The following is a 17,242-nucleotide window of genomic DNA, read 5'->3' on the forward strand; positions in this document are numbered from 1 at the left end:
TGAACTGTATTGTGTTGAGACACGGCTTTTGTATTTTGCTTCAGAACCTAACGTTACAGTATGATGAAGGGAGGTGGTACCGTCAGGTGGTGGTTTTGTCGAGGACTTAAAACGCGAGCGTTTTGTACATAGTTTCTTTCCTTTTTGTGGCGCTTGACACACCAGTGTTATGGAAGGTGTTTTTATGACACCGCTAACCCTCTGGGGTGCCACAGCATATATATATATATACAAGCGTAGGATGGCCTGATATTGCCTGTCATGTGAGGTGCAGAAGTGGAACATTTCGGGTTTAAAGCTGGGACTCGATTGGTCGCGTCTGGTATTAGTGCTGGGGCAGAACCTGCAGTGGTCCAAAGTCAGGGTACACTGTACATTTATATCAAGGTCTTGGTTTTGGTTTATGCAATGTGGATACACCCGCATTTAAATAAATACAGTGTAATATACAGTATGAGTTTTCTTTCACTGATCTCCCTTGTGATCATTAATGACCACGGAATCTGGGAATACATACTTCTTATTCTACACAAATCAATCCCAAAAATATCCCCAAACATCAAAGGATACCAACTATTGTATTTATTTATTAAAATTTGTATTTACTATTTAATTACAAGAGAGTATAAAAACGTTTATTCTTTGTGCCATACATTCAAACGGGAAAAACCAAAAAAATCACTTCCAGAATGCTACCAAGCACTCGAACACACGCACACATTCTGAATAGTGATGTCATCAGCAGAGGTTTGGATTCCGTCATTGTGTACTTAATTTGTTTGTCTGTTTATCTGTTCATTCTGTTCTGTTTCAGTCGGGGGTTAGTTTTTGGCCAGCGCGGCGGCGGTTTTGACCGTTTTCTTCAGGTGATGATAGTTGGGGAGGATCTTCATCAGGAAGTCGAGCTGTAGAGTCTGTGGCTGGAGAGGATGAACACAGACGAGTGGCTCAGTGAGGCGGGCTGCACTACAATATTCAAACAGTTGGATGTATGTGTGTAAATGATGGTTCATCTGATATCCATGAATGACGGTGTTCAAAGTCGTGTACGTGGAAACCATACGTTTCGGCATGCCCAGGGTGGGATTCGAACCCGGGGCTGCCGCAGGACAGACCGTGTTAACCAGCTACGCCGGTGAAAAGCCAGCTCTTCAACCGGTGCGGGTGGGACGGTATTCATACTGGGGGGGATGTTGGTTTAACCAAAAACTCGCTACCTCCTCGAGGACTCGGGAGGACTCTCGTTGCATTCGGTTACATGCGTACGTGTGTGTCCATACCTGAGGTCTCTCTGTCTGGACTCGTCTCATGCACCCCGAGCCGTAGATGACCGTGTTCTCAGATATGACCTCGCAGGTGTTCACCTGGCAGCAGGACCCAATGATGCAGCCGCTGGTCAGGATCATGTTCCTCCCCACCTCAGCTATCGAGAAGGGGGGTGGGGGGTCACACGATATGATTCTGATGTACATCGGTATCAAAATCCAACAATGTGTCGTCGATTTTCGTTGTCTCACCTTTAGATTCTATGACATTATTGTCCCCAATCTTCAGGGCTTGGGAGACTGGAGTCAGCAGTTGAGGAAGACTTTAAATGAATGAAGACAAATACTGCACATATAGCCTTGTTACATATGTAGCACTGGCAGTCCTCAAAGGATACCACACCCAACTTCAAACACGTTGTTGATGCCAATAGTCATCGTCTTGGGTTCCACTCCCTCTGTGTCTGGAGTGATGTTTTCTGGGTAACTTTCAGAATTATATATATGAATGAGTGAATTAATTGCGAGCAGAAGACTTGATTCAATGTTGGAAGAGGGGAAAGAAAGGCAGTGAAGACAGAGTCTCAGGTAAGGGATCAATAATGTGACCTAGTAATAGGGATGTTCGGTATTATGTTCACCTGTTGTGGATGAGAGCTTGCTCCTCTATCAGGTTTCCCTCTCCAATAATGATGGGTCCTGCCTCGGCAATGATGCGAGCTTTAGGGTGAACTACTGTCCTGGGACCTGGCAAAATACACGAGCTCACATTTCAATGACATATAGATTCAGCAGAACTGTAGCTAGCTAAGCTATAGCTGAACAGTCATTTGAGGTAGTAGCTAGATAAGGCAAGGCAAGTTCATTTATATAGCACATTTCAGCCACAGGGCAATTCAAGGTGCTTTACATGAGACATTAAAAGCATTAAAACAAAAAGCAAGACATTAAAGACATTTAAAACAAAAGGCAGGTCAAATTAAAAGCATTAAAACAAAAAGCAAGTCATTATAGACATTTAAACAAAAAGCAGGACAAATAGAATACAGGAATAAAAGTTACAGTGCAGTATACTGATAAACATAGCTAACAGATAACAGATCCTGCTGCTAGTTAAGCTAAAACGTTACTTGTGAAGTAGCTATAGTAGCTGGCAACAACATTTATAATTAGGTAAAGTCTTACCGATGGTAACATCTCCTCTTATTTCGCTCTCAAAGCACACCACCGCCCCAGCAGCTATTTTGACACTGCAGGAAATAAAGAGATGCTGGCTGGTACTAGGCGAGGAGATCAAGTATGGGAATGGAGGCTAAGCTAGCAGTAGCAAGTGACTGGTGCCCTCTGAAGATGAGTTAACGTTACTTCATTTGAATTTAAATGTGATGGTGTAATATCTTTCTCCGTACTTGGTGCTAACTGTTACCAATTGAAACCTAAAATACGTTTACCTTTTTTGAGCAGTTTGTTTATCAGCCATGGTGAAGATCGACAGTTTATTTTTTCTTCTTCTTCGGGTTATTTATTGGCGGATGGAGTTTTTCGATAATCGATTATTATTTTTAAATGGCCATTGAGAGGCGCCCTCTGGCGGCCGTATGGAGAAGAAACTTTCTGGAATTTAGGAATGAAGTTACACTGTGATGCACAAGAAAAGCCATTTTAATTAGTGGTTGCTTCTAGTTTTGGCTTCAGTTATTTATTTGCATCTTTTGGAGGAACTGGTCAGAATGACTGTGAATGTCAGTATCTATTTGATGCACTTTTGTATGTAGCCTTTCCCCCTCTGATATTAATTTTATAAGTAATGTTTCTGTTCTTTCTTTGTTCTAATGGCTGAGTGATTGTTTAGTATGCATTATATGTGTTTATTTGTATTGTATAATGTGTACGTATCATTGTTTTGCATTAAAAATGAAAAAAGTGTTGACCAGAATGATGTTAATTTCTAGCTACTGAGCAGCAGATGGCAGCATCGCATTGATCGGCATCAACAGCTTCTTGTTGGATGGAAATAGGAGCAGAAGAAAAGGTCCTGTTCCTACAGGACAGCTAGCTAATCGCAACCGGAACATTTGGATCTGAACACTTATGAACTATCTACTGTTCATATTAGGTCTATGTTGACGGTATAACGTTAGATATGTCTAAAAGACACCGTTTAGATTTAGGGGACGACTACTCATCCAGTAAAAAGAGATCCGATGGGTAAGTTTACCATCATGCCTTTTTGTCCGCACCACACCGGCGGAACGAGCTAGCACTAGCCTGGCTAGCTAACAACAGCTAACACTCCGCTAACAAGGGAGTCCTAGCTCGCTAGCTAGCTGCTTATGGTGGTTGTGTGCTTGTGGCTAGCAACACAAGATACTATCGTGTGGCGGGTCCATTGCGGTGACAGATAGCTAGCTAGCTAGCTAGTGTTATCTACTTTGATTGCCCTCATAACGGCCTTAACGTTGGTTTACCGATGGCAAAGCAGCATGCTAAAGTTAGCTATCTATCTAGCTGCACAGCCATACAGTCCGTGGTAACAGAAGCTAACCAGTGTTAGCTATGCTAGTGTTAGCTATGCTAGTGTGCTAAGCTAACGCCCGCGCAGGCTTTGCACGTGTGCCGACAGTCCTCTCTTTGGGGCCTAGCCAGAGACAGAGAGCTATGGAGAGTTAGCTAACCTTAGCTAGCGGGTCAAAAACATCAACAAATGACAACCAGCTAGGGATTAACATGCCAGCTAGCTAGTGACCAGTGGGGCTCTGGTGGGATAACATTGACGTTGTTAGCCGAGGCAACTAACCTCGCAAAAAAGGGGGTGGCTAGCGAACTAACGTTACATGAAACATCTCCCAGTGACGACATTGCAACGTTTTGAATAACGTGAGCTAGCTAGCTAACCTCAACGTTTTACCACTGTCACGTTAACAGCCAGTGTTGTAGTCGAGGAGTCTCAAAATCCCCAGTGGACTCGAGTCCGAGTATCGAATCCACCGTCGGACTCGGGTCCTACAACCCCCGGTTAGAGCTCTCATTAACGTTAGTTGTATTAACCCGTTACCGCACAGCTGTTGACACTCAGAGCTGTCATTGTATAACATAAAACTGCCCTGCATCTTATCGGCACCGTATTCTTTAACAATTAGACAACACACTGGTATGTGCATTCTAGTCATCTGCATTGGTCAGCATGTTGATATAAACTATATACCCATGATGATCCTGTTCTTCATTGAGTCGTTCATTAATAGTGTGCGTTTCTTGTCAACACTCAAATGTCCCCAGCAACCAGCATTATTTTATCACCCTGTGTCCATCACATGGGACAGTAATACTCAACATGGTTGGCCTCTTCCCTTCTCTTGCAGGAAAGACCGGGACCGCGACAGAGACCGCGATGACCGCTCCAAAGACCGGGACAGGGACCGCGATCGGGACCGAGACCGGGACAGGGACCGTGACCAGAAGCCCTCAGGAGTGGCCCCCGTGTCGGCGATGGCGGCCGCCGCCGTCATGCCCCCCATCAAGCAGATGGTGATGAGCCAGCAGATCAACCCGTTCACCAACCTGCCGCACACGCCGCGCTACTACGAGATCCTGAAGAAGAGGCTGCAGCTTCCGGTGTTCGAGTACAAGGAGCGCTTCAACGAGATCATCACGCGCCACCAGAGCTTCGTGCTGGTCGGAGAGACCGGCTCCGGAAAGACCACACAGGTAACAGTTCAGACAGAGGAGAGACCACACAGGTAACAGTTCAGACAGAGGAGAGACCACACAGGTAACAGTTCAGACAGAGGAGAGACCACACAGGTAACAGTTCAGACAGAGGAAAGACCACACAGGTAACAGTTCAGACAGAGGAGAGACCACACAGGTAACAGTTCAGACAGAGGAGAGACCACACAGGTAACAGTTCAGACAGAGGAGAGACCACACAGGTAACAGTTCAGACAGAGGAGAGACCACACAGGTAACAGTTCAGACAGAGGAGAGACCACACAGGTAACAGTTCAGACAGAGGAGAGACCACACAGGTAACAGTTCAGACAGAGGAGAGACCACACAGGTAACAGTTCAGACAGAGTGGAGCAGGTCCTCTGCTCTCTGGGATGTTTGTTGCCTTTTTCATCCTTAAACAAAACTGTGAAGTGGGAACGATGTAAGAAATTGTCCCTTGTTTTTGATTTTGGTATGTTGATCAAAACTCCAGGTAAAGAGCAATTCATATCAGCAGTGTTCTGAGGTTAGGGAAAATTTAAGGAAGTGAACTGCGGGACAAGTGATTTTAAAATGCATGGTCAGGGGCATCTATCCCTCAAAGCTGGCACGTTGCCTAACCCCGTTCTATGCGATGCCCTCCAGATCCCTCAGTGGTGCGTGGACATGGTGAAGGGCATCCCCGGCCCCAAGAGGGCGGTGGCCTGCACCCAGCCCCGGAGGGTGGCCGCCATGAGCGTGGCGCAGAGGGTGGCGGACGAGATGGACGTGATGCTGGGCCAGGAGGTCGGCTACTCCATTCGATTCGAGGACTGCAGCTCCGCCAAAACGATATTGAAGTGAGTGGATCTTTTCACAACGCAAACTGTGACCGATGCTTTTTCGGTTCCGGAATGGATTCGATTAAAGGAATTCCAATCGTTAATCAATCCTTTTGATGAATATGTCAACGTACGAACATAAGAAAACTTATCATCAAGCATCATGGGAGGATCAAAATCTTGCGACATAGTAAAATGTTGCGTGACTCCAGTGTAGCTCCTCTGTTTTAGAGGTCTCTCTGACCCGTGTGACTGTTCCCCGTTCAAGGTACATGACGGACGGTATGCTGCTCCGGGAGGCCATGAACGACCCGTTGCTGGAGCGCTACGGGGTGATCATCCTGGACGAGGCTCACGAGAGGACGCTGGCCACCGACATCCTGATGGGAGTCCTGAAGGAGGTGGTTCGACAGAGGTCAGATCTGAAGGTAGGGTTCGCGACCCGTCCGAAATGTCCGATAATTACACTTTGTGTTATCGCGATATGTTATCGCGATATGTTATCGCGATATCTGGACATTGGGTGTACTTGTTTCGGAATACTGCGTGTCAATTTTACCGTTGGCCTCTTTCGCCTGGTCCATTGGTTGTGTGTCAGTGTGAAGGGACTGGTAAGATGTAGCAGAATATGGGATACAGGCAACGTGAGGGGAATTTGCTGACACAGAAAGTGAACGAGGCTTCATCTCCCACCGTTTTTCAGTTACTTCCAACGTACATATCCAGCCACGTACCCTTTCTTTCTTCTGCCGCTCTTGCCGCCGTGGCCTCTCGAAAGCGCCGCCGTAATTCCCGAACCGTTCCTCCCCCACCCAGGTCATCGTCATGAGCGCCACGCTGGACGCCGGTAAGTTCCAGGTGTACTTCGACAGCTGCCCCCTGCTGACCATCCCCGGCCGCACCCACCCCGTGGAGATCTTCTACACCCCCGAGCCGGAGCGCGACTACCTGGAGGCCGCCATCCGCACCGTCATCCAGATCCACATGTGCGAGGAGGAAGAGGGCGACGCCCTGCTCTTCCTCACCGGTCAAGAGGTACGTCTCTCCGCCCTCCTCGGCGGACACGGCCCGCGATTTGGCCGGAACGTCGTTGGTCCTTGAGCCCGTTGGGGAAACAATCTTGTCAATTGAAAACGCGTATGTGCACGGGTACCACTACAGAAGCCCCTCAGCCCGCTCAACGCTCTTTCCGTGTGTGTGTGTGTGTGTGTGTGTGTGTTGTCGTCGTCGTCGTCCAGGAAATCGACGAGGCCTGCAAGAGGATCAAGCGCGAGGTCGACGACCTGGGTCCCGAGGTTGGAGACATCAAAATCATTCCACTGTACTCCACGCTGCCCCCCCAGCAGCAGCAGAGGATCTTCGAGCCCCCGCCGCCCCGGAAACCCAACGGCGCCATCGGAAGAAAGGTACTTCCTCCCCGCTTCTCTTAAGGGGGAGCAGAATGCATGGCCCGAACCGGTGACCGCTGGTGTCGACAAAGACGGATTTGCCTCGCGTCAGAAGGTTTTTGTACCGTCGATTTCATTGGCTGCCGATTTAATAGCCCGATGTTTGCTCCCTAGGTCGTGGTGTCAACGAACATCGCCGAGACCTCCCTGACCATCGACGGCGTGGTGTTCGTGATTGACCCTGGCTTTGCCAAGCAGAAGGTGTGCACTTCTCTTCACCGGTTAAAGGAGTAGTTTGGTATTTGGCATTATAAGGTTATTTATAATCATATACAATGGTCCATATCAACATATGTACAGGCTTTGCACTCTTGAGATATTAGCCGTGACATGCGCAATGAGCCAAGTCTCAGCTAACCATGTAATGCATATATATGGGCATATATATGCCCATAGAGAGCCACTGTGGACTTAGCTGTGACATGAGCAACAAGCGCTAATATCTCAGGAGTGTACAGTCTGTCAACATTTTGATTTAGACCGTTGTATGTGATCGTAAATAACCTTATAACAGGGCTTATGATGCCAAATATCAAACTACTACTTTAATGCAGCCGTGTCTCATCATAATGTATTGAAACGCTACGCTACATCACTTCTCTTGAAATGGGCTTTTGCCTTGTGTTACGACGCCAGTCGCATCATTAAGCGTTATGACTCCTCCTCCCAGGTATACAACCCTCGCATCCGGGTAGAGTCTCTGCTCGTCACGGCGATCAGCAAAGCCTCCGCCCAGCAGCGGGCGGGGCGAGCTGGCAGGACACGCCCAGGGAAGTGCTTCCGCCTCTACACAGAGAAGGCCTACAAGACAGAGATGCAGGTAAGCCTAACCCTAACCATATCTAACCCTAACCCTGGCCTGGTGGACAAGGGGAGGGGAACTCTGATTGTGCCAAAGGAAAAGGCATAAAATATTCACTTGGCTAACGGTTAGTAACGGTTAGGGGTAGGGATGAAATATTATTTTGTACGCCGTCAAGTCGTCAGGTGTCGACCACCTATCTTCCCCCCACAGGACAACACGTACCCCGAGATTCTCAGGTCCAACTTGGGATCTGTGGTTCTGCAGTTAAAGAAGCTGGGTATCGATGACCTGGTGCACTTCGACTTCATGGACCCCCCAGGTGAGAGAGACGGTGGTCTCGCCGCCTCCTGTCCCCCTCCCTTGAAGTCATCCCTCATCTAAAACGATTTTCCCGCCCATCCAAACATCAGCGACACTTTTCACAATTCACCCCTGCCCCCCCCCCCCCCCCCCCCTCCGTAGCCCCAGAGACACTGATGCGGGCGCTGGAGCTCCTCAACTACCTGGCGGCGCTCAACGACGACGGCGACCTGACGGAGCTGGGCTCCATGATGGCCGAGTTCCCCCTGGACCCCCAGCTGGCCAAGATGGTGATCGCCAGCTGCGAGTTCAACTGCTCCAACGAGATCCTGTCCATCACCGCCATGCTGTCAGGTAATGCCCCGGGCCGGCCGGGCGTCCGCCTCCTCCTTCCCCCGGCGAGGCGTGGCACCGCGGCCCCCCCGCCCCCCCCCCCCCCCCACGCCCTCTCTCACCCCACCCCCCAACGGCCTGGCTTTTCCCGTGCTCCAAACGACCAGTTCAGTAGTAGCGAAATGTGATGTGTGTGGCTTTCATACGTGATGAATAGCCCCTCCCCAACCCCCCATTTAAGATGGATAACAAGCGATTGGATTGGTGGATGCTCTCTCACTTAGGAGGGGGGGGGGGGGGGGGTTCCCGGCCTCAGTCCTCATTTACAGCACGAGGACAGGAAGTGAGAATTCAGTCAGAATCAGATCTCTAAGAGTAGTTGATTTCTTCAGTTAAAGGTGGGGTAGGTAATTTTTTTCAGAAGCACTTTGTTGTATTTTTTAGTTTTTTGCAATTCTCTTTACATCCTGACATCAATCAATAAATAAAATGGCTTGACGCTAAAGTGAAAAAAAGTCGGTGGAAGTCACAGGACTGTGCCTGGTTCAAACAGATTGGATGGCCTACCTGCCTGTTTTCACCCTAATTCGGGGGAGTGGCTTTGGAGGGAGGCCTAAAGGGAGGGGAGGGGATTTTTCTTTTCGGTTGGATTTCCAAAATCAAGCTGACTCTTCCTGGTTTCTCCAAAATAGCCTACCCTACCTTTAATTGTCCATAGAGCTGGGCAGGGCAGGCACCACGTGGATTTCTCTCGGACACACTGGGATACCCGTGCACGGTCACATTGCTGGTCGTTCACTACATGTTTCTCTTTGCAACAAATGAGAGAAGGGTGCCCGCCACGGAAGCGACACTCTTACTGTGACATGGCGGTTTGATTGTGACTGTGAAAAATAGCCTATACGTTTTGTTTTTTTCCTTCTCATTGTTCAAGATGCCTATGCCTAACAATTTGCAGGTGTGTGAATACTCTTTGTCTTGCAGATGTGGTTGGTTAGATGTTGAGCCCTAACGCCCTTCCCACAAGCTAGTAACCAATCGTCACGCAGTTTGGAGCGACCGCCTCTCGTATGCGTTCCCTGGTCCTGCTCTGCCCTGCCCTGCCCAGCCCCTAAGCCCAGCCCAGTCCAGCCCAGTCCAGCCCAGTCCAGTCCAGTCGAGTGCTGTAGCATCATAGGCCTTCTTTCCTCTGTCTGTGAATGCTTGACTCATCCGTGTGGGCGGCTGTGTTGGGGCCCATACCAACCTTGTTTAGTCCCACAGTGCTTCGTCCGCCCCACCGAGGCTAAGAAGGCGGCGGACGAGTCCAAGATGAGGTTCGCCCACATCGACGGGGACCACCTGACCCTGCTCAACGTCTACCACGCCTTCAAACAGAGTGAGTGACACTTTACGGATCCTGGGTTTGGAGTACCAGTAGGTTTTAGGCACCGATGGTTACTTTCTATGTGAAGTTAATTTGATGTGATGTACTGTTCAGCTCATTCCGTCATTTCTGTGTCATCAACTGGCATATAATGCATACGCAATACGAACAACGAAGAACGTTTGGGCGTTTTTGAAAGCTCCCCCTAACCACCTCTTAAAAACCCTCACCCGGCAGACCACGAGGCTAACCAGTGGTGCTACGACAACTTCGTCAACTACCGTTCGCTGATGTCCGCCGACAACGTGCGCCAGCAGCTGTCCAGGATCATGGACCGCTTCAACCTGCCGCGCCGCAGCACTGAGTTCACCAGCCGAGACTACTACATCAACATCCGCCGGGCGCTCGTCACCGGCTTCTTCATGCAGGTCAGTGGCGCCGGCCGGCCCGCGAGCTGTAGCCGACAACCTAGGCCACGGTAACGGTACGAGCGCCACGTTTTAATCGCTTCTCTGCCGGGGCTCTGCAGGTGGCTCACCTGGAGCGCACAGGGCATTACCTGACGGTCAAGGACAACCAAGTGGTCCAGCTTCACCCCTCCACCGTCCTGGACCACAAGCCCGAGTGGGTGCTCTACAACGAGTTTGTCCTCACCACCAAGAACTACATCCGCACCTGCACCGACATCAAACCAGAATGGTACGTGAACTCTTAAGCCAGCTCGTGCGCTACGAACTTACCCGTGACACTGCCGGCAGCTTTCATGTCGTCATTTTTGTCCCAGTGTGTCAGTAGGGTACCAAAAAAAAAGCACACAAGCAACAAATTTAAGTATGTTGGTATCTGTATTTATTTGACCACAGACTGCTCAAAGTGTCAATTCTATCATAGCATTTTGCATATAATTCCCTACACATGTACAATCACGGCCTGAAATTGAGTATCATTTGTCATTATGCACTTTTGATGAATGAATGTGGCGGCCTCCTTTCCCGCGGTGTCTCGTGTGCAGGCTGGTGAAGGTCGCTCCTCAGTACTACGAGATGGGCAACTTCCCTCAGTGCGAGGCCAAGAGACAGCTGGAGCGAATCGTCGCCAAGCTCCAGACCAAGGAGTACTCCCAATACTGAGCACCAGCGCCCGAGGACACGGATACTCCCACGGAGGGAAGAGCTCGGCACAGTTAAACCTTTGAGTTGTATCCTATCTTAATGTTTCAGCCATTCAACATCTGATTTTTATAACTGTTTTCATTTGCTGTTTTGTTGTTTTTTTTTCTTTCATCCTTTTTGATAGCAAAGTGTACAACTGTTAGCATTTATGCTATTGATGATATTAATGGTGAATATTAGGCTATTCTGATGAAGATTTTCAAAAGGAATACAATTAACATGACAAGCATGAATACTCATGTGGATATTGTTGACGTTCCTCTAGGAAATTGTGAAACCTCGAAATTGTACTTGGTTAGAATGTCCTTGTTTCTTCAATAAAGAAACTTTGACTTGTATGAGCCAATTATACGATTGCCTATTGTGTTGTAATTTTCAATACACCCAAAGACAAAATGTGCACAAGATGGCCTATGAAGGCTGACATGGATCCACCATATAAAATATAAATGCGCAAAATTGGAATGACTATGAAAGACACGTCAGCAGCCGTCGTTGCTTTAGGATCGGAGTGGGATTCTTGTTTTCTCTGCATCTGGAGATCCAGCCAGACCTCTCCTAGAGAGCAAAAGGTATAACATGCAAAAATCAAATCAGTATATTGATACGGAGGGTATTTAAGAGTTACTGCACTGATTAACAAAGTAGCTCTACACATTTAAATATATTTGTGTTACAGGGCGTAGGCTAAGGGGGGGTGGCTACTGAGATTCCCACATTTGGGGAGTTCACAGGGGTCAGCATAGCCTGAGTGCAGTGGCCGAGCCTCGCCCTGGGTGAACCTCCTTCGTGATCAAGGTGCCCCCCCCCCCCGCCCCTGCTGTTGTATGTGCCTGTCTTTATATAAGAAAACAGAACAGCAGTATCTACTGGTCAAATTTCTAGCTGCTGCGGATCTCAAATACACTTGCGATGTACCCCGGCTGCTCGACGTCTTCTATGGTCTCCGGGAGATACCTGTCCCGGGTCTCGGAGAGCGTCCTGGCCACCGCCGCTCCCAGGACGGCGGTGGAGCACAGGATCACCTGGGGCAGGTGGCGCCACACTTCGTCCAGTAGGAGGATCATGGGGGCCACCGACACCCCCAGCCGAGCCATAAACGAGGTGTAGCCCATGCCGTTCTGCCTAAAAGACGCAAGGTGAGTTTCAGACCGTTTGTTGTTTGTTTGTTTGGGCTATTATACCCGTCCACGCATATTCAGAACTATATGACTCGTTCAAAAACGGGGGACGACTGTTCATTTACCTCACCACGGTGGGATAGAGCTCGGAGCTGTACAGCACAACGGTGGTGAAGGACCCTGCCGAGAACCCTTTTCCAAGCACCGCCACGACCGTCCTGCCTACCGACATGTCTGCGGGGGGCAGGGGAGGACTTTTTAGCGAGGTGAATTTAACTCAACGGACAGTCATGTACGTTGTCTTCCAGGGAGTAAGCTAAAAGTAGTCCTACACACCTCTGGGAATGAAAATGTTAATAGCGAGACAGAGCCCAACCAGTAGAAGACAGCCGACCTCAGTGCTCCTCCTGCCTATCTTATCGAGTAGGTAGTACACTGCGAGTTTGGCCGGTAGCTCGATCAGGCCGTAGGTGAACTGGGTCAGGTGGATGCTGAGGCCGAACCCGGTGATGTTGAAGCTGATGCCATAGTACGCGGACGCCACGCAGAACCTTTAGAAGGAGAAGAAGCCAGGTTGACGCCTTGCTACAGTTGTTGTAGCCTAATTGTTGTAACTTGAAGCGGCGTCACACAAAACGTGGAAGTGAGAACTGAAGTGTCATGCCCCGAGCGAGCAATTGTTTTTGAATATTCAAAATGTCAGAATTCTACCGTGTAATGCAAAGATCAACGGTGCATTTCTGTGTTTCTATCTACATTTCAGATGTAAAACGCCGCCAGAGTGATTGGAAATACTCACCACAACATGCCAGTAAGCACAGTCAACCTCCTCATCTTGGGGGTCCTCACCAGGTCAAGGTAGGAGTACTTCCTGTCTTTTTTAGTCACAACAATACTGGAGAGGGCCTAGGGAGCAACAGGCTGCATACAGTGACTCGAGTTTTATTTGGCATCCATAAGCGTCACATGAATTTCGTGAAGTCGGATCATGTGGAACTCTGTGCGTCAGCTTACCTCTGGTTTGAAGGAGGACTGGAAGCCTTCCCTGCGGTTCATCTTTGCACATAGTTGCAGATAAAACTGAGCTTTCTCCATCTTCCCGTTGGCGATGAGCCACCTGGCTGACTCAGGGACCCACCTACGGAAGGAGGCCAGATGATGGAGCAAAACTTCATATATATATATATATATATATAAAGCCTTCTGGAAAGGCTTTCTACAAGATTTTGTAGTGTGTCTGTGGGAATATTTGCCCATTCCTCCAGAAGAGCATTTGTGAGGTCAGACACTGGAAGCTGTTATAGCCGCAAAGGGGGGACCAACTCCTTAATGTCTTTGAATTTAGAATGGGAAGTCATAAAAGCTCCTGTAGGTGTAATGTGTGTTCCAATACGTTTGTCCATATAGTGTATAGATCTTTTCTCTTTTTTTTTACGTAAAAGTGAAACATAAAACCATCATGAGACGATTTAAACATTCATCGTTAATCTCAAAATCATGATGCTGCTCCGATTATGCCACACATTTTAAGATCTGAGACAACACTGTCTCACCTCCAGGTCAGGATGGCCAGGACCAGAGGGGAGGTGACGGTGACAGTCAGCCACCTCCAGTCAGTCACACAGTAGGCAATGGCCGGCAACACAGTGTTCCCAAATGTCCAGGACATGCTGTCGATCACACCCACTAACTTCCTGTGCTTGATATCCACCCACTCCACACCTGCGGAGAGACGGCAGGTTCACTTAGGAACTCATTGAAAATGTGTTCCAAATACTTTTGATACTTTTGTGGTATCTTATGGAAATCATGGACATCCTGTGATGCATGTCTTTGAATTTAAATGTAGAAAATAAAACTAAAAAATCAAATCGATCAAGCATTCTGTGAGGCGTCTTATCAGGCACATTCAGTAATCTTACTGTTGGAACAGTTCTGCAAGACCATCTCAATGTAAAATGAAATGTGGCATGGTTTTGGTGTTATAGGTGTGGAAAGTAAATGTTGTACAACACAAGGTTTTGTACAGTGGGATGAGCTTGCATAATCACTTAGGGCTGTTGATACTATGACGATGCCTGTGATGCTGAACCCAGTGAGGAACCTCAACACCGCAAACATGATGAAGGAGGTGGAGAATGCGCTGGCGACGGCGAACACCATGCCAGACACGTACGACACCAGCAGCATAATCCTCCGGCCGAACCTACAGAGTTAAGAGAAAACGTGTGGCACGGGCAACATCATTGAAAACCATTTTTAAATGTTGAAAATATACTTCCAAAGTTGACATTAATCAAATTGAATTAATGATTAGTTTGCTGCAGTCTCAGTGACCTAAAGAGGTGGTTATGGTTATTACCTGTCACTAAGACTTCCAAATGTCATTGCCCCAAACATCACGCCCACAAAGAAGATGGTGGCCATGGCTTTATTTCTGCCCTTTTGATCGCAAACCAGGTCCCACTTACACAAAAAAATGTGACATGAAAGGATATTAATACACTACAAATGACGTTAAAATAAATTAATATACTGTACAAATTATATTAACATACTGTACAAATAACATGAAATGATATTAATATACTGTGAAAATAACAGTGCCATTGGATGCTCTAAGCAGCTGCTATAGGGCCCAGAGGCCAACAGGGGGCCCCTGTGAGGGCTCCATCTTTTTATTACAATTTTATTATCCATATATTACAAATAATGTCTATTGTGTCTATTCAAGACACGCTTGAATTTTTCATGATTCAAGACATGCAATGTAAAAGTACAACACCATCAGCTGTTTTTCAATCAACAACCTCAGTTTTGACTCCAGGCAGTCACACAGTTGGACAAGCACGAATATCGATAGACTTAAATGTTGCTGCCAAAACGAGGTTCAGGACCTCATCCTCCTGTCTCAGTTGGGGTGGAAGGGTGTGTGGGGGTGGGCAACGGGGGCCCTAACAAATGGTAAATGGTAAATGGACTACACTTATATAGCGCTTTTCCACCTTAGCGGCACTCAAAGCGCTTTACAATGGCCTCTCATCCACCCATTCACACACACATTCACACATGGTAGCTGCCATGCAAGGTGCTAACCTGCTCATTGGGAGCAATTTTGGGGTTAGGTTGTTGTGTCCAGGCTATGCCTTAAGGGACTGGCACGTAAGACGTAATATAAGTCATCATGGGTGTGCGTGAGTGCGTTGTTAGAGTGCGTGGCATACGGAAGTAAAGCAGAGTATGCTGTGAGTTTGAAGCATGTGTCCGTGTCAATCTATCTAGCATAACATAGGTGTCTTGCTCAAGGACACTTCGACATGTGGACAGTCGGAGCTGGGATTCGAACCACTGACCCTTCAATCATTGAACGACCCACTCTACCAACTGAGCTACAGCCACCACAAGGATTTTCCTTAGAGCCCAAAAGGGGTCAGAAACAGGCCTGTACATACTGTACATGCATAAAAATGTTACAACACAGTTGTTACAGATTCTTCTCTTAACGAAAATGAAGCGATGCAATATAAGACCAAATAAAATATTGATTGATATACAGTATACTTTAACTACAGTATCATATAAAGATATAACAAACATGGAATATATTTATCATTTTGACCTCTTAACAAATGAAATGGCATGCAAGAGATATATATTTATATATATATATATAAAAGAGATCAAGTTTTACCTCTGTGGCCAGAGTGGATGTGAAGGTGCTGTGGTCGTATACCCATCCATGCTGGCACTGGACCGTGGCAGCATCAGTCACGTTGGAGGAGTTGGCCAGCAGGTGATACTGGGGCTCTGAAAACATCTCACAGGAGCTTGGAGCTCCATCGTCCTGCAGTGGAATACTGACCAGCAGCTTCTGTTCCTGGGACAGATTCCCAAAGACGCCCCCGTCATCCAGGCCACTGATGTCACAGTGGTGAGACGGCACGGCCGCGATAAAGTTGTTTAGCATGAAGTGACACGGGAGGGTGAAGCGACCTACGAAATTGATAACAATGATCATTATCTGGAACCTTCCAAATCCATTAATATCTGAAAGTAAGTCTTCAAACTTCATTTTGGTGAAGCAGATTCCTTGTGATAAAAGCACTACAATGACACCCTCAGTCCCTTTTACTGTACGGCACAAACTTAGGACAAGGTGTGACAGCTCACCTTTCTGCTTCAGTGGTCACATGTTGAGCAAGGCTGACGACATAGCTCAATCGTTGACTTCACTTAACCACTAAAACAACTTGTCTCTGTGGGACATCTTGAAATAATTTCAATCGGTGATGCATTGACCCTAACAACCAAACTGTGGAGGCACATAGCTGCGTGCTGGTGAGTAGTAGGCTACTGTAGTACACCACTTCCTACGTTAAATACAACTCTTGTAAGTGGCTTTGGATTAAAAGCATGTGCTAAATGATGGTAATGTAAGATAATGTAATGTAAACTGTACACCCCCTTTCAACATTCTCACCATTTGTTGCTCGGCCTGGAGTTAAAATAAATTAAATCAAACTGTATTTACACATTGGAACCTTCCAAGTAAGGGGGGAAAAATTAGATATTTATGAAAATTAAAAAATATAGAAACTAGAATGTCTTGGTTGGATAAGTGTCCACCCTGTTAACAGTAGCAGTAGTAATTTAAGACTAAGTACAAAGGAGAATATGGGCAACATCTTTTTTATCGAAATGTGCATGTGTTGCACAATGTATTTCTCAATTTCTACTTGTGTTAAATTTTCAGTTAACAGCAGCTTTGGTAGAGAGTGATTTTGGTAACAGGTTTTCATCTCTTGTTGACACCATGATTGGTACATTTTTATCGTCCTTTCACCAGCAACTTGAATGTGGCAGGTCTGGTGGTAGAAACTCTTCTGCTGTGTTTCTACGA

At 47.3% G+C, this 17,242-nt stretch overlaps 4 protein-coding genes across 4 annotated transcripts in view; 2 read left to right on the forward strand and 2 right to left on the reverse strand.

Moving 5' to 3' along the window:
- The window catches only part of gtf2e2 (general transcription factor IIE, polypeptide 2, beta), a 10,482-nt gene extending 10,073 nt beyond the window's left edge, over window positions 1–409 (forward strand). Inside the window, exon 8 of the mRNA XM_084454230.1 lies at window positions 1–409. This exon is cut by the window's left edge and continues 358 nt beyond it. The gene's annotated coding sequence lies outside the window, so the exon portion shown is untranslated.
- A 206-nt stretch (window positions 410–615) lies between these two features.
- Window positions 616–2,773, reverse strand: LOC311322225 (dynactin subunit 6-like). The gene is made up of 7 exons (XM_084454278.1): window positions 2,717–2,773; window positions 2,451–2,515; window positions 1,907–2,012; window positions 1,664–1,752; window positions 1,518–1,565; window positions 1,281–1,423; window positions 616–920 (listed from the first exon to the last, which is right to left on the reverse strand). The coding sequence occupies exons 1-7, from the start codon at window positions 2,743–2,745 to the stop codon at window positions 822–824; spliced, it is 579 nt and encodes a 192-aa protein (XP_084310404.1). The 5' UTR covers window positions 2,746–2,773; the 3' UTR covers window positions 616–821.
- A 543-nt stretch (window positions 2,774–3,316) lies between these two features.
- Window positions 3,317–11,572, forward strand: LOC311322279 (ATP-dependent RNA helicase DHX15). The gene is made up of 14 exons (XM_084454347.1): window positions 3,317–3,473; window positions 4,628–4,973; window positions 5,622–5,815; window positions 6,066–6,225; window positions 6,614–6,832; window positions 7,036–7,203; window positions 7,360–7,446; window positions 7,916–8,065; window positions 8,261–8,369; window positions 8,513–8,704; window positions 9,939–10,061; window positions 10,287–10,477; window positions 10,579–10,748; window positions 11,062–11,572. The coding sequence occupies exons 1-14, from the start codon at window positions 3,409–3,411 to the stop codon at window positions 11,177–11,179; spliced, it is 2,292 nt and encodes a 763-aa protein (XP_084310473.1). The 5' UTR covers window positions 3,317–3,408; the 3' UTR covers window positions 11,180–11,572.
- A 530-nt stretch (window positions 11,573–12,102) lies between these two features.
- LOC311322561 (solute carrier family 22 member 7-like) lies at window positions 12,103–16,414 on the reverse strand (the record flags this gene model as incomplete). The annotated part of the gene is made up of 9 exons (XM_084454649.1): window positions 12,103–12,346; window positions 12,468–12,576; window positions 12,679–12,893; window positions 13,142–13,248; window positions 13,357–13,480; window positions 13,896–14,064; window positions 14,394–14,548; window positions 14,705–14,808; window positions 16,034–16,414. The coding sequence occupies 9 exons, from the start codon at window positions 16,412–16,414 to the stop codon at window positions 12,103–12,105; spliced, it is 1,608 nt and encodes a 535-aa protein (XP_084310775.1).
- Between the last annotated feature and the right edge of the window lie 828 nt (window positions 16,415–17,242).

The sequence above is a fragment of the Borostomias antarcticus genome (genome assembly GCF_949987555.1).
Source record: "Borostomias antarcticus genome assembly, chromosome: 20".
Classification (NCBI taxonomy): Eukaryota; Metazoa; Chordata; class Actinopteri; order Stomiiformes; family Stomiidae; genus Borostomias; species Borostomias antarcticus.